General features: G+C 51.7%; 1 protein-coding gene across 1 annotated transcript in view; it reads right to left on the bottom strand.

Moving 5' to 3' along the window:
* Positions 1-10638: 10638 nt before the first annotated feature.
* LOC139239055 (EH domain-containing protein 2-like) overlaps positions 10639-18565 on the bottom strand; it is a 73335-nt gene continuing 65408 nt past the window's right edge. The window contains exons 4-5 of the mRNA XM_070867562.1: positions 14554-14718; positions 10639-11248 (exon numbers count right to left, since the gene is read on the bottom strand). Of these exons, the coding sequence (XP_070723663.1) occupies positions 10712-11248; positions 14554-14718 (702 nt within the window). The 3' untranslated portion in view covers positions 10639-10711. The remainder of the gene's footprint in view (positions 11249-14553; positions 14719-18565) is intronic.

Below are 18565 nucleotides of genomic sequence, written 5' to 3'. Positions count from 1 at the left end.
TACAGTGAGGGGTGTGGGGTATATCAGTGTTACAGTGAGGGGTGTGGGATATATCAGTGTTACAGTGAGGGGTGTCGGGTATATCAGTGTTACAGTGAGGGGCGTGGGGTATATCACTGTTACAGTGAGGGGCGTGGGGTATATCAGTGTTACAGTGAGGGGTGTGAGGTATATCAGTGTTACAGTGAGGGGCGTGGGATATATCAGTGTTACAGTGAGGGGCGTGAGGTATATCAGTGTTACAGTGAGGGGCGTGGGGTATATCAGTGTTACAGTGAGGGGCGTGGGGTATATCAGTGTTACAGTGAGGGGTGTGAGGTATATCAGTGTTACAGTGAGGTGTGTGGGATATATCAGTGTTACGGTGAGGGGTGTGGGGTATATCAGTGTTACAGTGAGGGGTGTGGGGTATATCAGTGTTACAGTGAGGGGTGTGGGGTATATCAGTGTTACAGTGAGGGGTGTGGGGTATATCAGTGTTCCAGTGAGAGGTGTGAGGTATATCAGTGTTACAGTGAGGGGTGTGGGATATATCAGTGTTACAGTGAGGGGTGTGAGGTATATCAGTGTTCCAGTGAGGGGTGTGAGGTATATCAGTGTTCCAGTGAGGGGTGTGAGGTATATCAGTGTTCCAGTGAGGGGTGTAGGGTATATCAGTGTTCCAGTGAGGGGTGTGAGGTATATCAGTGTTCCAGTGAGGGGTGTAGGGTATATCAGTGTTACAGTGAGGGGTGTGAGGTATATCAGTGTTCCAGTGAGGGGTGTGAGGTATATCAGTGTTACAGTGAGGGGTGTGGGGTATATCAGTGTTACAGTGAGGGGTGTGGGGTATATCAGTGTTCCAGTGAGGGGTGTGGGGTATATCAGTGTTACAGTGAGGGGTGTGGGGTATATCGGTGTTACAGTGAGGGGTGTGGGGTATATCAGTGTTAGTGAGTGGTGTGGGGTATATCGGTGTTACAGTGAGAGGTGTGAGGTATATCAGTGTTACAGTGAGGGGTGTGAGGTATATCAGTGTTACAGTGAGGGGTGTGGGGTATATCAGTGTTACAGTGAGGGGTGTGGGGTATATCAGTGTTACAGTGAGGGGTGTGGGGTATATCAGTGTTCCAGTGAGAGGTGTGAGGTATATCAGTGTTACAGTGAGGGGTGTGGGATATATCAGTGTTACAGTGAGGGGTGTGAGGTATATCAGTGTTACAGTGAGGGGTGTGGGATATATCAGTGTTACAGTGAGGGGTGTGGGGTATATCAGTGTTACAGTGAGGGGTGTGGGGTATATCAGTGTTCCAGTGAGGGGTGTGAGGTATATCAGTGTTCCAGTGAGGGGTGTGGGGTATATCAGTGTTACAGTGAGGAGTGTGAGGTATATCAGTGTTCCAGTGAGGGGTGTGGGGTATATCAGTGTTACAGTGAGGGGTGTGGGGTATATCAGTGTTACAGTGAGGGGTGTGGGGTATATCAGTGTTACAGTGAGGGGTGTGGGATATATCAGTGTTCCAGTGAGGGGTGTAGGGTATATCAGTGTTACAGTGAGGGGTGTGAGGTATATCAGTGTTCCAGTGAGGGGTGTGAGGTATATCAGTGTTCCAGTGAGGGGTGTGGGGTATATCAGTGTTACAGTGAGGGGTGTGAGGTATATCAGTGTTCCAGTGAGGGGTGTAGGGTATATCAGTGTTCCAGTGAGGGGTGTGGGGTATATCAGTGTTACAGTGAGGGGTATGAGGTATATCAGTGTTACAGTGAGGGGTGTGAGGTATATCAGTGTTCTAGTGAGGGGTGTAGGGTATATCAGTGTTACAGTGAGGGGTGTAGGGTATGTCAGTGTTCCAGTGAGGGGTGTAGGGTATGTCAGAGTGTTTTATGGGAATCAAGCCCTGTTTCTAGCACAGCAGAAGACCAGGTTACGGAGTGTGTGCCGTCTCTTTGTCTCCGAGATCTGCCCCTTTAAGAGAAGTGGAATTCCAGGGGTGGGCTGCGGTAGATGTAATCGAGCGTTTTGTTCCAGCGCTGGATGGGGTTCAGCGGTCTGTGCCAAGGAACAATGCTCTTTATGGCTGCAACGTGTACAGAGCCTTGCTGCTGCTCCCCCAACTCCGGGACGTCACGGCTGAAGACTTATGGCTTGTGGCAAGAGATGTTTGGCCCTGGTGGATATTGGCAGCTCTGAGTCATTCTGTGAGTCAGTTCGTCCATCTCACCGCTCCAAACTCCTGTCACTCCCAATCTCAGCAACTTTATTAGGAAAATGTGTGCACTGGCAGGGAGTGGACAAAGCCCTTCTTTATCCCACTTCGTCTTTCACTCAAAGCTGTGTGAGTTAAACAAAAATATTTAAAGTAATGCATCATTGGGCTAAATTGGCAGCTGTTGCTGACCACGCTCTCATCTCTAAACCCTTTCCTTTCTCACTGCTTCACACCAGGATTTCGTTTTTATTTTCTCCCTTTCTCTCTAACCTCCTCCAGCCCCACAACCCCCCGAGATGTCTGCGCCCCTCTAATTCCGGCCTCTCGCGCATCCCTGATTATAATCGTTCTGGTTGGTTGTAATTTCCCAAAATTCCCTGGATTCTGGGGAGGTCCCAGCAGATTGGAAAACTGCAAATGTAACGCCCCTATTTAAAAAAAGGAGGCAGACAAAAAGCAGGAAACTATAGACCAGTTAGCCTAACATCTGTGGCTGGGAAAATGTTGGAGTCCATTATTAAAGAAGCAGTAGCAGGACATTTGGAAAAGTAAAATTCGGTCAGGCAGAGTCAGCATGGATTTATGAAGGGGAAGTCATGTTTGACAAATTTGCTGGAGCTCTTTGAGGATGTAATGAACAGGGTGGATAAAGGGGAACCAGTGGATGTGGTGTATTTGGATTTCCAGAAGGCATTTGACAAGGTGCCACATAAAAGGTTACTGCACAAGATAAAAGTTCACGGGGTTGGGGGTAATATATTAGCATGGATAGAGGATTGGCTAACTAACAGAATAGAGAGCGGGGATAAATGGTTCATTCTCTGGTTGGCAACCAGTAACTAGTGGGGTGCCGCAGGGATCAGTGCTGGGACCCCAACTATTTACAATCTATATTAATGACTTGGAAGAAGGGACTGAGTGTAACGTAGCCAAGTTTGCTGACGATACAAAGATGGGAGGAAAAGCAATGTGTGAGAAGGACACAAAAAATCTGCAAAAGGACATAGGCTAAGTGAATGGGCAAAAATTTGGCAGATGGATTATAATGTGGGAAAGTGTGAGGTCATGCACTTTGGCAGAAAAATATCAAAGAGCAAGTTATTATTTAAATGGAGAAAGATTGCAAAGTGCTGCAGTACAGCGGGACCTGGGGGTACTTGTGCATGAAACACAAAAGGATAGTATGCAGGTACAGCAAGTGATCAGGAAGGCCAATGGAATCATGGCCCTTATTGCAAAGGGGATGGAGTATAAAAGCAGGGAAGTCTTGCTACAGTTATACAGGGTATTGGTGAGGCCACACCTGGAGTACTGCGTGCAGTTTTGGTTTCCATATTTGCGAAAGGATATACTTGCTTTGGAGGCAGTTCAGAGAAGGTTCACTCGGTTGATTCTGGGGATGAGGGGATTGACTTATGAGGAAAGGTTGAGTAGGTTGGGCCTCTACTCATTGGAATTCAAAAGAATGATAGGTGATCTTATCGAAACGTATAAGATTATGAGGGGGCTTGACAAGGTGGATGCAGAGAGGATGTTTCCACTGATGGGGGAGACTAGAACTAGGGGGCATAATCTTAGAATCAAAGATCATTTAAAACTGAGATGAGGAGAAATTTTTTCTCTCAGAGGGTTGTAAACCTGTGAAATTTGCTGCCTCAGAGAGCTGTGGAGGCTGGGACATTGAATAAATTTAAGACAGAAATAGACAGTTTCTTGAGCGATAAGGGGATAAGGGGTTATGGGGAGCGGGCAGGGAAGTGGAGCTGAGTCCATGATCGGATCAGCCATGATCGTATTAAATGGCGGAGCAGGCTCGAGGGGCCGTATAGCCAACTCCTGCTCCTATTTCTTATGTTCTTATTGGTGGCCGTGCCTTCAGCTGCCTGGGCCCCAAGCTCTGGAACTCCCTTCCTAAACCTCTCCGCCTCTCTATCTCTCTTTCCTCCTTTAAGACGCTCCTTAAAACCTACCTCTTTGACCAAGCTTTTGGTTACCTGCCTAATTTCTCTTATATGGCTCAGTGTCAATTCATTTTTATTTCATAGTACTCCTGTGAAGCATCTTGGAATATATCATTGTGTTAAAGGCGCTATATAAATACAAGTTGTTTTTGTTATTAAAAGCCTGTAGATTATAAGAAAAAGAAAGACTTGGATTTATATAGCGCCTTTCAAACGTGTCAAAGCGCTTTACAGCCAATGAAGTACTTTTGAAGTGCAGTCACTGTTGTAATGTGGGAAATGCGGCAGCCAATGTGCGCACAGCAAGCTCCCACACACAGCAACATGATAAGGGGAAGGGAAGAGTTTACATTCTCTCTGCGAGCTGAGCCCTCAACAGGCTGTATCCCAGAGTTTGCAGAGCGAGTTGTGCTTTACATTTGCGGCCAGGACCTGTCCCAACACAGCTCACCTAAATATGGCAACAATGCCCGTTAAAAGCTGGAGGCCTTATATCTGGGCGTAAAGCACATGTTGTGACTGGAAAGGAATGCGGGGAACAATGGGAGGAAGCAGGCCTGACGGATTAACTCATTTACTGATATAATCTGCTGCGTGCGCCTGAACTAAGGGCTCCACCAAACTCCAAACAAACCCACCCTTCGCACTGACTTTAATAAAGGTTCCAAAGTAAGAACTTGCATTTTTATAGCGCCTTTCATGACCTCAGGATGTCCCCAAGTGCTTCACAGCCAATGAAGTACTTTTGGAGTGTAGTCACTATTGTAATGAGGGATAAATATTGGCCAGGACACCAGGGATAACTCCCCTGCCCTTCTTCGAAATAGTGCCATGGAATTTTTTAGGTCCACTTGAGAGCAGCTGGGGCCTCGGTTTAACGTCTCATCCTTCGACAGTGCAACACTCCCTCAGTACAGCCCCTCCGACAATGCAGCACTCCCTCAGTACTGCCCCTCCGACAGTGCGGCATTCCCTCAGTACTGCCTCTCCGACAGTGCAGCACTCCCTCAGTACAGCACTCCCTCAGTACTGCCCCTCCGACAGTGTGGCGCTCCCTCAGTACTGCCCCTCCGACAGTGCAGCACTCTCTCAGCACAGCCCCTCCGACAGTGCGGCGCTCCTTCAGCACAGCCCCTCCGACAGTGCGGCGCTCCCTCAGTACTGCCCCTCCAACAGTGCGGCGCTCCCTCGGCACTGTCCCTCCGACAGTGCGGCGCTCCCTCAGCACAGCCCCTCCGACAGTGCGGCGCTCCCTCAGTACTGCCCCTCCGACAGTGCGGCGCTCCCTCGGCACTGTCCCTCCAACAGTGCGGCGCTCCTTCAGCACTGCCCCTCCGACAGTGCGGCGCTCCCTCAGCACTGCCCCTCCGACAGTGCGCCGCTCCCTCAGTACTGCCCCTCCGACAGTGCGGCGCTCCCTCAGTACTGCACTGGGAGTGTCAGCCTGGATTTTTTGTGCTTCATTCCCTGGAGTGGGACTTGAACCCACAACCTTCTGACTCAGAGGCGAGAGTGCTGCCCCCTGAGCCACAGCTGATACTCGTCCGAGACTGGTACGAGCATGATGCATTTTGCTTGCACTGTTGTAATGTGGGGAACGCGGCAGCCAATTTGCCCACAGCAAGCTCCCACAAACAGCAATGTGATAATGACCCAGATAATCTGTTTTTTAGTGATGTTGATTGAGGGATAAATATTGACCCCAGGACACCGGGAGTTCTCATTTTTTTCCCGTCTTCTTCCAATAGTGCTGTGGTATCCTTTACGTCCACCTGAGAGAGCAGACGGAGCTCAGTTTATCGTCTCATCCGAAAGACGGCACCTTCGACAGACCCGGAGGGAGGATTGCCTGCCGTGAGTTAGCAGACCTTAACCCGGGTCCCGTTGGAACACTGCAGTGGGCCCCAGGGTCCCTGAGTTAAGGACGGGGGGAAATCAGCCGGTGTTCCTGCTCCTGGTGACTGTGCTGTGACCCGCTGGTGGAACGTGCAGATCTCAGCTGAGGACAACACTAGCAGTGATGCTTCCACAGTGGAATATCCTGCCGACGCTCGCTGTTTTAAGGCTCGCACTTGGGCAGGAGCTGCCGGCATTCGGGAAACCGCAGCTCAGCCAGAAAACCGGAATAGACAAAAGAAACATTTGCTGATCGGAGCAGTCGGCAATTAGGAAGGCAAATGGTATCGTAGCCTGTATTGCGATGGGGTTGGAGTAAGAGTAAGGGGAGTCTTGCTGCAATTGTACAGGGCTTTGGTGAGAGCACTCCTGGCGTATTGTGCACAGTTCTAGTCTCCTTACCCGAGGAAGGATACACAGGTACGTCTGAAATCCGGAAACCTCGGGACCGAGTCCATTCCGGATTTCGGGTTTTGCCGGATTTCGGGTCTCGGTGTTGGCGCTCCTCACCGCACGCTGATCCCCTCCGCCCGCTGCATTTTATTATCGGTTTCCTCGTCCCTCGCCGCCCGATGTCGTCATCTTGGCCGCCTCGAAAATGTCTGGTTTTCGGACAATTCCGGTTGTTGGACCGCCAGATTCGGGACGTTGTACCCGTACCTGCTGTAGATGGGGTGCAACAAAGATTCACTGGACTGATTCCTGGAATGGGGGATTGTCCTGAGGAGGAATTGAGTTGATTGAGCGGTTATTCCCGAGAGTTTTGCAGAATGAGAGGTAAGGTCATTGAAAGATATGAGCTTCTGAGAGGCATTGACAGGGAGGTATTTCCCCCTGGCTGGGGAGTCTCGAACCAGGGGGCGCAGTCTCAGGAAAATCCACGCACAGGCATTTTCCATCCTTCACAATGTAGTTCAGGATCTGGAAACACCTGTGAACTCATCCTTTTTTGGCGTGGAAGCAAGTCATCCTCAATACGAGAGACTGTCTATGATGATGATGAAGGGGTCGGCCATTAGAGACTGAGCTGAGGAGAAATATCTTCACTGAGGGTGGTGAATCTTTAGAATTCTCTGCCCCAAACAGCCGTGGAGGCTCAGTCGTTGAGTATATTCAAGGCGGAGATCGAAAGATTTTGGGATTAAGGGAAACAAGGGCCATGGAAATCGGCGGGAAAGTTGAGTTGAGGTCGAAGATCAGCCGTGATCTCATTGAATGGCGGAGCAGGTTCGAGGGGCCGAATGGCCGACTCCTGCTCCTAATTCTTATGTTCTTATAGGAGCAACCAGATTAATATAAGACAGGAGTGGGTGATTTACTGCTTGCTTTTATTAAGAATCACAATAGTACAAGGGAACCCATATATTGAAATAAAACGATACGTCTGATCAGACAGCGCAAACTGTGAATAAAAACCACATAAAACAATGACAGAGCTACAGTGTTTGTCAGTCTGTGTACAGTGAGTGAAACATGAACCATTACATTGCTGAGAATATATTTTAATGAAGAGAGTATAAAATAAACTTGATCTTTAACCCACATGGGCTCCCCAACTTTCTGCAAGTTAGAGATTGATTAAAATCGTTTGAAAACGCTCTTTTCTCTTTTCTTTCTTTCTATCCCTCCATCCTTCTCCTTCTACAGACCTTGCCTGAAGAAGCTGTGGCAGTGAATACTGGCAGGTTTTGGTTGGGGGTTCCCAACCCTTCAGGATTGGCCCCAGACTCTCCAGCGCACTGCCGGGTACAAAAACCCGGGAGGCGTTTAATAAAAATAGTATGTTTCCCCCCCCCCCCCCCCCCCCCACCATTTTCTTTGTTCATTAGTTATAAAAATATTGGAGACGGGTAAAAGAGCAAAAATAAGAATCATCCCATTGGGTAGCGAAGAGTCTATCCGCTCTCTGATTGGCCGTGGGAAGGCGGGGACTCCGCGACGATGGATGTGTTGGGCGACCAATGGCGGGAGTGAGGGGGGGGGCGGGGCTCCTCGATGATGGATGTGTTGGGCGACCAATGGCGGGAGTGTGGAGGCAGGGCTCCGCGAGGATGGACGTGTCAGCCGACCAATGGCGGATTGTGTGGGGGCGGGGCTCCACGAGGATGGGCGTGTCAGGTGACCAATAGCAGGAGTGTGGGGGGGGGGGGGCGGGGCTCCTCGACAATGGATGTGTCGGGTGACCAATGGCGGGAGTGTGGAGGCAGGGCTCCGCGAGGATGGACGTGTCAGCCGACCAATGGCGGGAGTGTGGGGGAGCGGGGCTCCTCGACGATGGATGTGTTGGGCGACCAATGGCGGGAGTGTGGAGGCAGGGCTCCGCGAGGATGGACGTGTCAGCCGACCAATGGCGGGAGTGTGGGGGGCGGGGCTCCTCGACGATGGATGTGTTGGGCGACCAATGGCGGGAGTGAGGGGGGGCGGGGCTCCTCGACGATGGATGTGTTGGGCGACCAATGGCGGGAGTGTGGGGGGGGGGGGGGGGGCTCCTCGACGATGGATGTGTTGGGCGACCAATGGCGGGAGTGAGGGGGGGGCGGGGGGGGGCAGTGATCCGCGAGGATGGGCATGTCAGGCGACCAATGGCGGATTGTGTGGGGGCGGGGCTCCACGAGGATGGGTGTGTCAGGCGACCAATGGCGGGAGTGTGGGGGGGGGGGGGCTCCTCGACAATGGATGTGTCAGCCGACCAATGGCGGGAGTGTGGAGGCAGGGCTCCGCGAGGATGGACATGTCAGCCGACCAATGGCGGGAGTGTGGAGCGGTTGGAACAGGAGGTCATGCGACAAAACCTTCAGGAAAATGTCCGAGCAGAATTGGCGACCCTTGCCCAAGGTCGTCGGGTGCTCCCACATGCAGCTTCCCGAGAGCACGCACTCCCGGGCAAGCTCCAGGTCCTGCCCCAGTTGGGCGAGATGTCTGGACGCCATCTCTCCGATGCTCCCTTTAATTTGTATCTGGGAGCGCGGCCCATTCAGAATACCGCGTGCGGTCTCCCCCGTTGAAAAGCCGCGAGCCGGATGTGGGGGAGGACCGGAGATCTGCGCAGCTTAAACTGAACATTGTAAATAACGGGGAGGAGGCGGGAAGGATTAGGGAGGCGGGGGTCAAACGGAACGGAGGGGGAACCCACCCCTCTCGAACAAAAAAAAGCAGAACTAAAACTGCCCGGAACCGAAGACGATATATCGGGTGCTAGTGGTGTGCACACACACTCCGGTCGCTCGCTCGGTCGAGGGTGAGCTGTGGGCATCATTTCTACCAACACTCGAGGACGTTGGGAGTTTAGGTGTCAGAGGTCAGAGGTCCCGCAGGGCTTGCTGCAGGTTAACATTTAGGGTGAACTCTGACCCGGCTCCCCGCCCCCCAAAGCCAGCAGTGTGAATATACACAGGCATACACACACAAACATACACATATATATATATATCTATATAATGAAGTTTAACTACATAACGTTTCCACAACACGCTTTTTGTACATCAACATATTCTGCCACTTTAAAGCTGGTTGCCTGGAAAAAGACTTGCATTTATATAGCGCCTTTCACGACCAGCGGACGTCTCAAAGCGCTTTACAGCCAATGAAGTACTTTTGGAGTGTAGTCACTGTTGTAATGTACTTGAAGGAACGTACTTTGCACCGTCTGCAGGAGGGAGAATTCAAAGTGGGCAGTGTAGAGACGAGTGTGGACTGATCCTTGGCGACTGAGTTCCAGCAAAGGCTGGAGAAACCAGGCCCTCTCGACTTGCAGGGGAAGCGACTGACAGAAGAATGTAAGTGGTAGTGCGCGAGCTATGGAACGGTTAATCTTGGTGCTGTGCCAGGGGAAGTCAAGGTCCTGGGACGAGGGGCGCAGGGAAAGGAAAGGTGAGGTCTGCTGTCACACAGAGTGACCGACTCCGGGAATGTTCTTGGGGCCCAGAGGCGAGGACCTCAGGTTTACTTGTGCGTTGGGGGGATAGAGTGGGGTTGGAAGTTTTTCTATGCGAGAGGGCGGGGGGGGGGGTGCTCCAGGCTTCATATACGCCGCAAAGTAAGCGATAAAGTGCTTTCTGATTGGTTCCTGGGAATTCTGAGGCAATTGGGCAAAGCGTGTCAGATTGTTGGCATCATGTTATGTGGCAGTGTGATGCACACTAACTGTAAGAACTGTTTGTCACTGTAAAAACAAATAGCAGGATCACCAGGAGACTGAAACTATGGAAAATCCTGACTCGGGGAAAGGGCAGTTTCAGTCCCTGGAACACTGGCCTTGCACGAAAGGTGAAGGGGTTTAAGCCACAGTGTGTAACTTGGCAGAAGAAGATGTTGATCCTATGACCCTGGAGAAAGTTTGGGACTGGCACCAATTCTGAATAAATCAAATTTACCGATCAGCCAAATTAACTTTCTGCGGCCATAGTTTCCCCATCAGTTTGGTTTAGCACTGGCCAAGGAGCCTCCCGTTCCCCTCCCTCCCCGTTCCCCCTCCCCACTGTTCCCCCCCTACCTGTTTCCCCCTCCCTCCCTGTTCTCCCTCCCCATTCCCCCTCCCCGTTACTCCCACCCCCTCCCTCCCCGTTCCCCCTCCCTCCCTCCCCAGAACGCAGTCTGCTGCAGGATCGTCAAGCTCAGAATTGAGGTTATTGGCCCTAGAAAGAACCTTGCTTCCTCCTCGGACATCTACTCCGCGGATCCCACCTGCCTCCTCTTAGACGGGGGGACGAGATACCCCGGTAACTGACTGGGAAGCCCGTGGCCGTCGAGCTTGACCTCGATGAGGTGACTTGCCAAGGCAAACTCCTCATCATCCAGCATTCCATCCTTATCAACGTCTGAGAGTTTCCAGATCTTCCCGAGCACGGAGTTTGGCAGCTTGGTCGTGATCATCCAGTTCTTGGCCTTGACCCCGTTGATCTTGCCGTCCGTTGGTGACAGGTTGTAGAAGATTTCGTCGTACTTTGGCTTGTCCTTGGTGACAACCCACTCGTCCTCGTCTGACGCCTCATAGGCGCCATCGCAGATGCCTTCGATGAACGGGCCATTGGAGGTCCCGTCAAAAGCACCGCCGTGGACCATCTGTTCCGGCTTCTCCAACTCCTCCTGTCTCACCAAAGGCATCAGCTTCGCGATCTCGTACGTGAGCATATCATCCAATGCCTCCATCATCTTGGGTTTGAGAGGGGGGAACTTGGTGAAGTCGTGGACCATAAGTTGTTCCTGCGGAACACACAGATTAATTTGAGTTAGTCCCCCAATGCAATTTCACTTAAATATGATGTGTGCTGCATTGCCGCACGGGAGGAGTTGTAACATTGAGAAACTCAGGGGCTAAAATTCCCTTGATAACACCGCCGGTTAACGCCGGTTAACGGGCGGCAAAGGCTTACCGTCGGCGGTAAGCGGCATCCGTTGACATTGAGTTACTCGTTGGTGGAGGCCAAGAGGTAATGCTGCTCTAACGCCGCCCGCGCGGTGACATCATCCCGCGTGCAACGCCCCCTTGGCGCCGCCATCGCCATATTGCGTTTCTACGGCGGCTTTACCGCCGGCCGTTCGTGCAGCCGGCGAAAAGTGGTGGGGCTATTGGGAATCCCGGGCCGAACCGCCCAGAGAGCAAGGTAAGTGTTTTTCTATATTTATTTCAGCATTTATTTACTGGTTGTAGCAATGGGGAAGCGTGGATAGGGGTCAGAGAAGTTTGAGGGGTTTTTTTCCTTCCCGTTTTTCCAGCTCGCGTGTCGGCAGCCCCCCGTTGCGAGATTCAGTTGGCCTTCTGAGCTCCCATCCCCTGGGTGCCCGAGGGTGAGTGTCCAATGCCAGTGTGCGCTGCTCGCTCATATATGGGCGTGAAAACGGAATTTGGCAGCACATATTCAAAAAGGAGTTAGATGAAGTCCTTACTACTAGGGGAATCAAGGGGTATGGTGAGAAAGCAGGAATGGGGTACTGAAGTTGCATGTTCAGCCATGAACTCATTGAATGGCGGTGCAGGCTAGAAGGGCCGAATGGCCTACTCCTGCACCTATTTTCTATGTTTCTATGTTTCGCCCGGCAGTAAAATCTGCACTGCCTCAAAAATGGCCATAACCAATTTCTCGCCCCCAGCGTGTAGGGCAGCACCAGGTTTGGGTACAATGGTGTTCACATTACTGGACTGATAATCCAAGGACCACGATGGCCACTTGACCTGGGCCAGGTATTGGGTGAAGGAATGGTACCTGTGCAATGGTTGCCCATCACTGCCTTCGGGCGAGAAGGGGAGGGAACTGAGGCAAAAAATAAATCTTTGCTAAAATATTCCTGTTAAACACCCTCGGGCGTTAGAACGGGAGGTTCGTCATTGTAGAGGGGGTTTAACCAGAATAAGAACATGATAGGAGCAGGAGTAGGCCATAAGGCCCCTCGAGTCTGCTCCGCCATTAATGATTTAGACGAGGGGATTAAATGTAGTATCTCCAAATTTGCGGATGACATTAAGTTGGGTGGCAGTGTGAGCTGCGAGGAGGATGCTATGAGGCTGTAGAGCGACTTGGATAGGTTAGGTGAGTGGGCAAATGCATGGCAGATGAAGTATAATGTGGATAAATGTGAGGTTATCCACTTTGGTGGTAAAAACAGAGAGACAGACTATTATCTGATTGGTGACAGATTAGGAAAAGGGGAGGTGCAACGAGACCTGGGTGTCATGGTACATCAGTCATTGAAGGTTGGCATGCAGGTACAGCAGGCGGTTAAGAAAGCAAATGGCATGGTGGCCTTCATAGCGAGGGGATTTGAGTACAGGGGCAGGGAGGTGTTACTACAGTTGTACAGGGTCTTGGTGAGGCCACACCTGGAGTATTGTGTACAGTTTTGGTCTCCTAACTTGAGGAAGGACATTCTTGCTATTGAGGGAGTGCAGCGAAGGTTCACCAGACTGATTCCCGGGATGGCGGGACTGACATATCAAGAAAGACTGGATCAACTGAGCTTGTATTCACTGGAGTTCAGAAGAATGAGAGGGGATCTCATAGAGATGTTTAAAATTCTGACGGGTTTAGACAGGTTAGATGCAGGAAGAATGATCCCAATGTTGGGAAAGTCCAGAACCAGGGGTCACAGTCTAAAGATAAGGGCTAAGCCATTTAGGACCGAGATGAGGAGAAACTTCTTCACCCAGAGAGTGGTGAACATGTGTATTTCTCTACCACAGAAAGTTGTTGAGGCCAATTCACTAAATATATTCAAAAAGGAGTTAGATGTAGTCCTTACTACTAGGGGGATCAAGGGGTATGGCGAGAAAGCAGGAATGGGGTACTGAAGTTGCATGTTCAGCCATGAACTTATTGAATGGCGGTGCAGGCTCGAAGGGCCGAATGGCCTACTCCTGCACCTATTTTCTATGTTTCTGTGTCTATGTTTCTATCATGGACTCAGCTCCACTTCCCCGCCCGCTCCCCATAACCCCTTATTCCCTTATCGTTTAAGAAACTGTCTATTTCTGTCTTAAGTTTATTCAATGTCCCAGCTTTCACAGCTCTCCGAAGCAGCAAATTCCACAGATTCACAACCCTCAGAGAGAAGAAATTTCTCCTCATCTCAGTTTTAAATGGGCGGCCCCTTATTCTAAGATCATGCCCTCTAGTTCGAGTCTCCCCCATCAGTGGAAACATCCTCTCTGCATCCACCTTGTCAAGCCCCCTCATAATCTTATACGTTTCGATAAGATCACCTCTCATTCTTCTGAATTCCAATGAGTAGAGGCCCAACCTACTCAACCTTTCCTCATAAGTCAGCCCCCTCATCCCCGGAATCAAGCGAGTGAACCTTCTCTGAACTGCCTCCAAAGCAAGTATATCCTTTCGTAAATAAGGAGACCAAAACTGCACGCAGTATTCCAGGTGTGGCCTCACCAATACCCTGTATAACTGTAGCAAGACTTCCCTGCTTTTATACTCCATCCCCTTTGCAATAAAGGCCAAGATTCCATGGGCCTTCCTGTACCTGGGTCGAAGGAATTCAGTTATGTGACGGGACTGGAGGAGCCGGAGTTGTTCCCCTCGGAGCAGAGAAGGTTAAGGGGAGATTTCATCAAGGTGTTCAAAAATCACAAGGGGTTTTGATCGAGTGAATAAGGAAAGGCTGTTCCCAGTGGCGGGAGTGTCAGTAACCAGAGGACTTAAAACAAATGGAACAAAAGCCAGGGTGGGGAGGAGAAATTCTCTTTACGCAGCGAGTTGTTGTGATCGGGAACGCGCTGCCTGAAAGGGCGGTGGGAGCAGATTCAATAGTAACTTTCAAACCAGGAATTGGATAAATACTTGAAAAGGAAACATTTGCGGGGCAGTGGGGAAAGTGCGGGGGGAGTGGGACTGATTGGATCGCTCAGTCACAGAGCCGGCACAGGCTCGATGGGCCGAATGGCCTCAGCGTGTGCTATATGATCCTATAACGTGCTAAGGATTACGAGGGGGTAACGGGATGATATTTTCATGAACCATACATGCCCTTCGATCCTTCCCATGTGCGGAGTATAGACTGACCTGCATCTTGCTGCAATCTGGAAAGTCTCCGGGAGAAATGTGGTGCTCCAACTGGATCTTGCTGAAGATTATTCCCAGTTTCGAAATCAGCTGTTTCTTCTTATTTTCTTTCCCGAACACAGAAGGCATTTCCTTCTTCAGGTAGCTCATGATGTACGCATGGACCTAGAGGGAAAGGGAACGATATTGCATCAGAATTACTGCTGCCCAGCGCCTCCGATTATGCACTATGGAACTGAGGCAAACAGACAGAGGGACCCACCAGCAGGGAATTGAGCCAATCAGACAAAGGGATCGAAAACTGTGGAAATGAACCAATCAGAGAGAGGAATCCACCAGTATAGAATTGAGCCAATCAGAGAGAGGGATGCACCAGTGTGGAATTAAGCCAATCAGACAGAGGGATCCACCATTGTGGAATTGAGCCAATCAGACAAAGGGATCGAAAACTGTGGAAATGAACCAATCAGAGAGAGGAATCCACCAGTGTGGAATTGAGCCAATCAGAGAGAGGGATGCACCAGTATAGAATTAAGTCAATCAGACAGAGGGATCCACCAGTGTGGAAATGGGCCAATCAGAGGGATCCACCAGTGTGGAATTGAGCCAGAGGGATCCACCACTGTGGAACTTAGCCAATCAGAGGGATCCACCACTGTGGAATTGAGCCAATCAGAGAGCGGGGACGGGTGAGGTGGGGAACATGTGTACCATGCTGCACAAGACATCACAATGGTGTGGGACAGGCTGGGTGAACCAGAGGTCTCTTCCTCTCTGTTGTTTTTCACACGTAGCGCAGTGCAGTAGCCCCAGAACAGAAGCTCAGGTGACAGCGTACTCAGAGCGACAGCTTCACACACGATGCGGGTGAGATCATTGGGAATTGAGCCAATCAGACAGCCAGTCACAACAGAGAGGTTGTCTCGCGCCTCCGTTAGTGGTGAGAAGGGGCGGTAAGGCGAGCGTAATAGCTTAGCGACCGGGCACCCAGCTTTTGCCGTCCGGCGGAAAATTCAGTTGAGGGCGAAACACTGGCGCCCAGCTGCTGACTATCCGGCTAATCCGGACTTCAGTCTGGTGCAACGACCGTGCTAACGCCCCGCTCGCTAAATTCGGTCCGGCCACCTCATTTAGCACCCGTCACTAATCTCGTCGGAAACAACAGTCAGTGACGCCGTCCACAGTCGTTAACCGGCGGCTAATTAAAGGTCACAGTCAGCGCAAGGTTTACACACAGCACAGTGTGAGTCTCAGTCACAGTCAGTGCAAGGTTTACACACAGCACGGTGTGAGTCTCAGTCACAGTCAGTGCAAGGTTTACACACAGCACGGTGTGAGTCTCAGTCACAGTCAGTGCAAGGTTTACACACAGCATGGTGTGTGAGTCTCAGTCACAGTCAGTGCAAGGTTTACACACAGCACGGTGTGAGTCTCAGTCACAGTCAGTGCAAGGTTTACACACAGCACGGTGTGAGTCTCAGTCACAGTCAGTGCAAGGTTTACACACAGCACGGTGTGTGAGTCTCAGTCACAGTCAGTGCAAGGTTTACACACAGCACGGTGTGTGTCTCAGTCACAGTCAGTGCAAGGTTTACACACAGCACGGTGTGAGTCTCAGTCACAGTCAGTGCAAGGTTTACACACAGCACGGTGTGAGTCTCAGTCACAGTCAGTGCAAGGTTTACACACAGCACGGTGTGAGTCTCAGTCACAGTCAGTGCAAGGTTTACACACAGCACGGTGTGAGTCTCAGTCACAGTCAGTGCAAGGTTTACACACAGCACGGTGTGTGAGTCTCAGTCACAGTCAGTGCAAGGTTTACACACAGCACGCTGTGAGTCTCAGTCACAGTCAGTGCAAGGTTTACACACAGCACGGTGTGAGTCTCAGTCACAGTCAGTGCAAGGTTTACACACAGCACGGTGTGAGTCTCAGTCACAGTCAGTGCAAGGTTTACACACAGCACGGTGTGAGTCTCAGTCACAGTCAGTGCAAGGTTTACACACAGCACGGTGTGAGTCTCAGTCACAGTCAGTGCAAGGTTTACACACAGCACGGTGTGTGAGTCTCAGTCACAGTCAGTGCAAGGTTTACACACAGCACGGTGTGAGTCTCAGTCACAGTCAGTGCAAGGTTTACACACAGCACGGTGTGTGAGTCTCCCAGTTTGTGGCGACAGACACACATAATGGCGCGGGTTGGAAACAAGTGGTTTTGCAAACTTTAATGGGTGCGTTGCCCTGCCCGCCTTTAAGACTCGGCTTTTCCCGGGATTTCAAATCAGACTTCGGAGAGCGCGCTCCGGAATTTAAGGCGAGGATTGTCGTTAGCGCCCCGCGCTTCCCCCGCCCCAGGTCAGGTGTGTAACGGCTGGTTTAGCCCCCATCAGCTCTTGGCCCGATTCCAACCAATTGCTTGGTGGGAGGCGCAAACGTTTTTAAGACGCTATACTTACTGCTCCGCCTGGGTTAACGCCTCAAAATGGGCACTAACGAATTTCCAGCCTTTACCTTTCAGAGAAGTCTGAACAGGCCGGGGATTTTTGCTCTAGAAAAGAGAAGGCTGAGGAGGTCTTCAATATTATGAAGGGGTTCGATAGAGTCGGTGTAGAGAGAGTGTTTCTCCTTGTGGAGGAAACCAGAACTAGGGGCCACCAATATCAGACAGTCACTAATAAACCCAATGGGGAATTCAGGAGAAGCTTCTTTACCCAGAGAGTGGTGAGAATGTGGAACTCGCTGCCACAGGGAGGGGTTGAGGCGAATAGTATCGATGTATTTAAGGGGAGGCTGGATAAACACATGGGGGAGAAGGGAATAGAGGGATATGGGGATGGGGGGAGATGGAGAGGGATGGGAGGGGGCTGGTGTGGAGCATAAACCCCGGCACGGAGCGGTGGGACATAAACCCCGGCACGGAGCGGTGGGGCATAAACCCCGGCACGGAACGGTGGGACATAAACCCCGGCACGGAGCGCTGGGCGAACGGCCTGTTTCTGTGCCGGACACTCTGTTATTGCAATAAAACTGAGGTATAGTCAAAACACAGCACAGGAAACTGGCAAAGCAAAGGCCGGCCTCCAGGAGTCCAGGAGTTTGATGAAGGGCGAACAAGCGAAGTGTGAGAGCCAAATAATATCAATCACGGCAGAGATGGCGAGCGCTAATAGTTTGCGGATGTCAGGCAGCTTTCCCTGAGGGCCGGACGTCACAGGCAGGGCAGTGAGGTAGATCGGGGCGGGAGATATCCCACATGTGTCTGAGCGACTTTTCACAAAGCACCACAAGTCTTGGACATGTGAATCACTACTTCAGCTCCCCGAGGCCCTTTCTGAAATAGTGTGCGAGGAAAAATGGCAAGTAACAGTTGATCCCACGGTGTCTCTCCCCCATCCTCCCACACCGGTACTGCCCAGCCCTCAGTACTGCCCCTCCGACAGTGCGGCGCTCCCTCAGTACTGCCCCTCCGACAGTGCAGCGGTTCCTCAGTACCGCCCCTCCGACAGTGCGGCGCTCCCTCAGTACCGCCCCTCCGACAGTGCGGCACTCCCTCAGTACTGCCCCTCCGACAGTGCGGCGCTCCCTCAGTACTGCCCCTCCAACAGTGCGGCGCTCCCTCAGTACTGCCCCTCCGACAGTGCCGCACTCCCTCAGTACTGCCCCTCAGACAGTGCCGCGCTCCCTCAGCACTGCCCCTCCGACAGGAAGGCGCTCCCTGAGTACTGCCCCTCCGAGAGTGCGGCCCTCCCTCAGTACTGCCCCTCCCGACAGTGCGGCACTCCCTCAGTACTGCCCCTCCGACAGTGCGGCACTCCCTCAGTACTGCTCCTCCGACAGTGCGGCGCTCCCTCAGTACTGCCCCTCCGACAGTGCGGCGCTCCCTCAGTACTGCCCCTCCGACAGTGCAGAGCTCCCTCAGTACTGCCCCTCCGACAGTGCGGCGCTCCCTCAGTACTGCCCCTCCGACAGTGCAGCGCTCCCTCAGTACTGCCCCTCCGACAGTGCGGCGCTCC

Source organism: Pristiophorus japonicus, chromosome 26 (assembly GCF_044704955.1).
Source record: "Pristiophorus japonicus isolate sPriJap1 chromosome 26, sPriJap1.hap1, whole genome shotgun sequence".
Classification (NCBI taxonomy): domain Eukaryota; kingdom Metazoa; phylum Chordata; class Chondrichthyes; family Pristiophoridae; genus Pristiophorus; species Pristiophorus japonicus.
The sequence above is the reverse complement of the archived record's forward strand: the minus strand, read 5'-3'. Positions and strand labels throughout refer to the sequence as shown.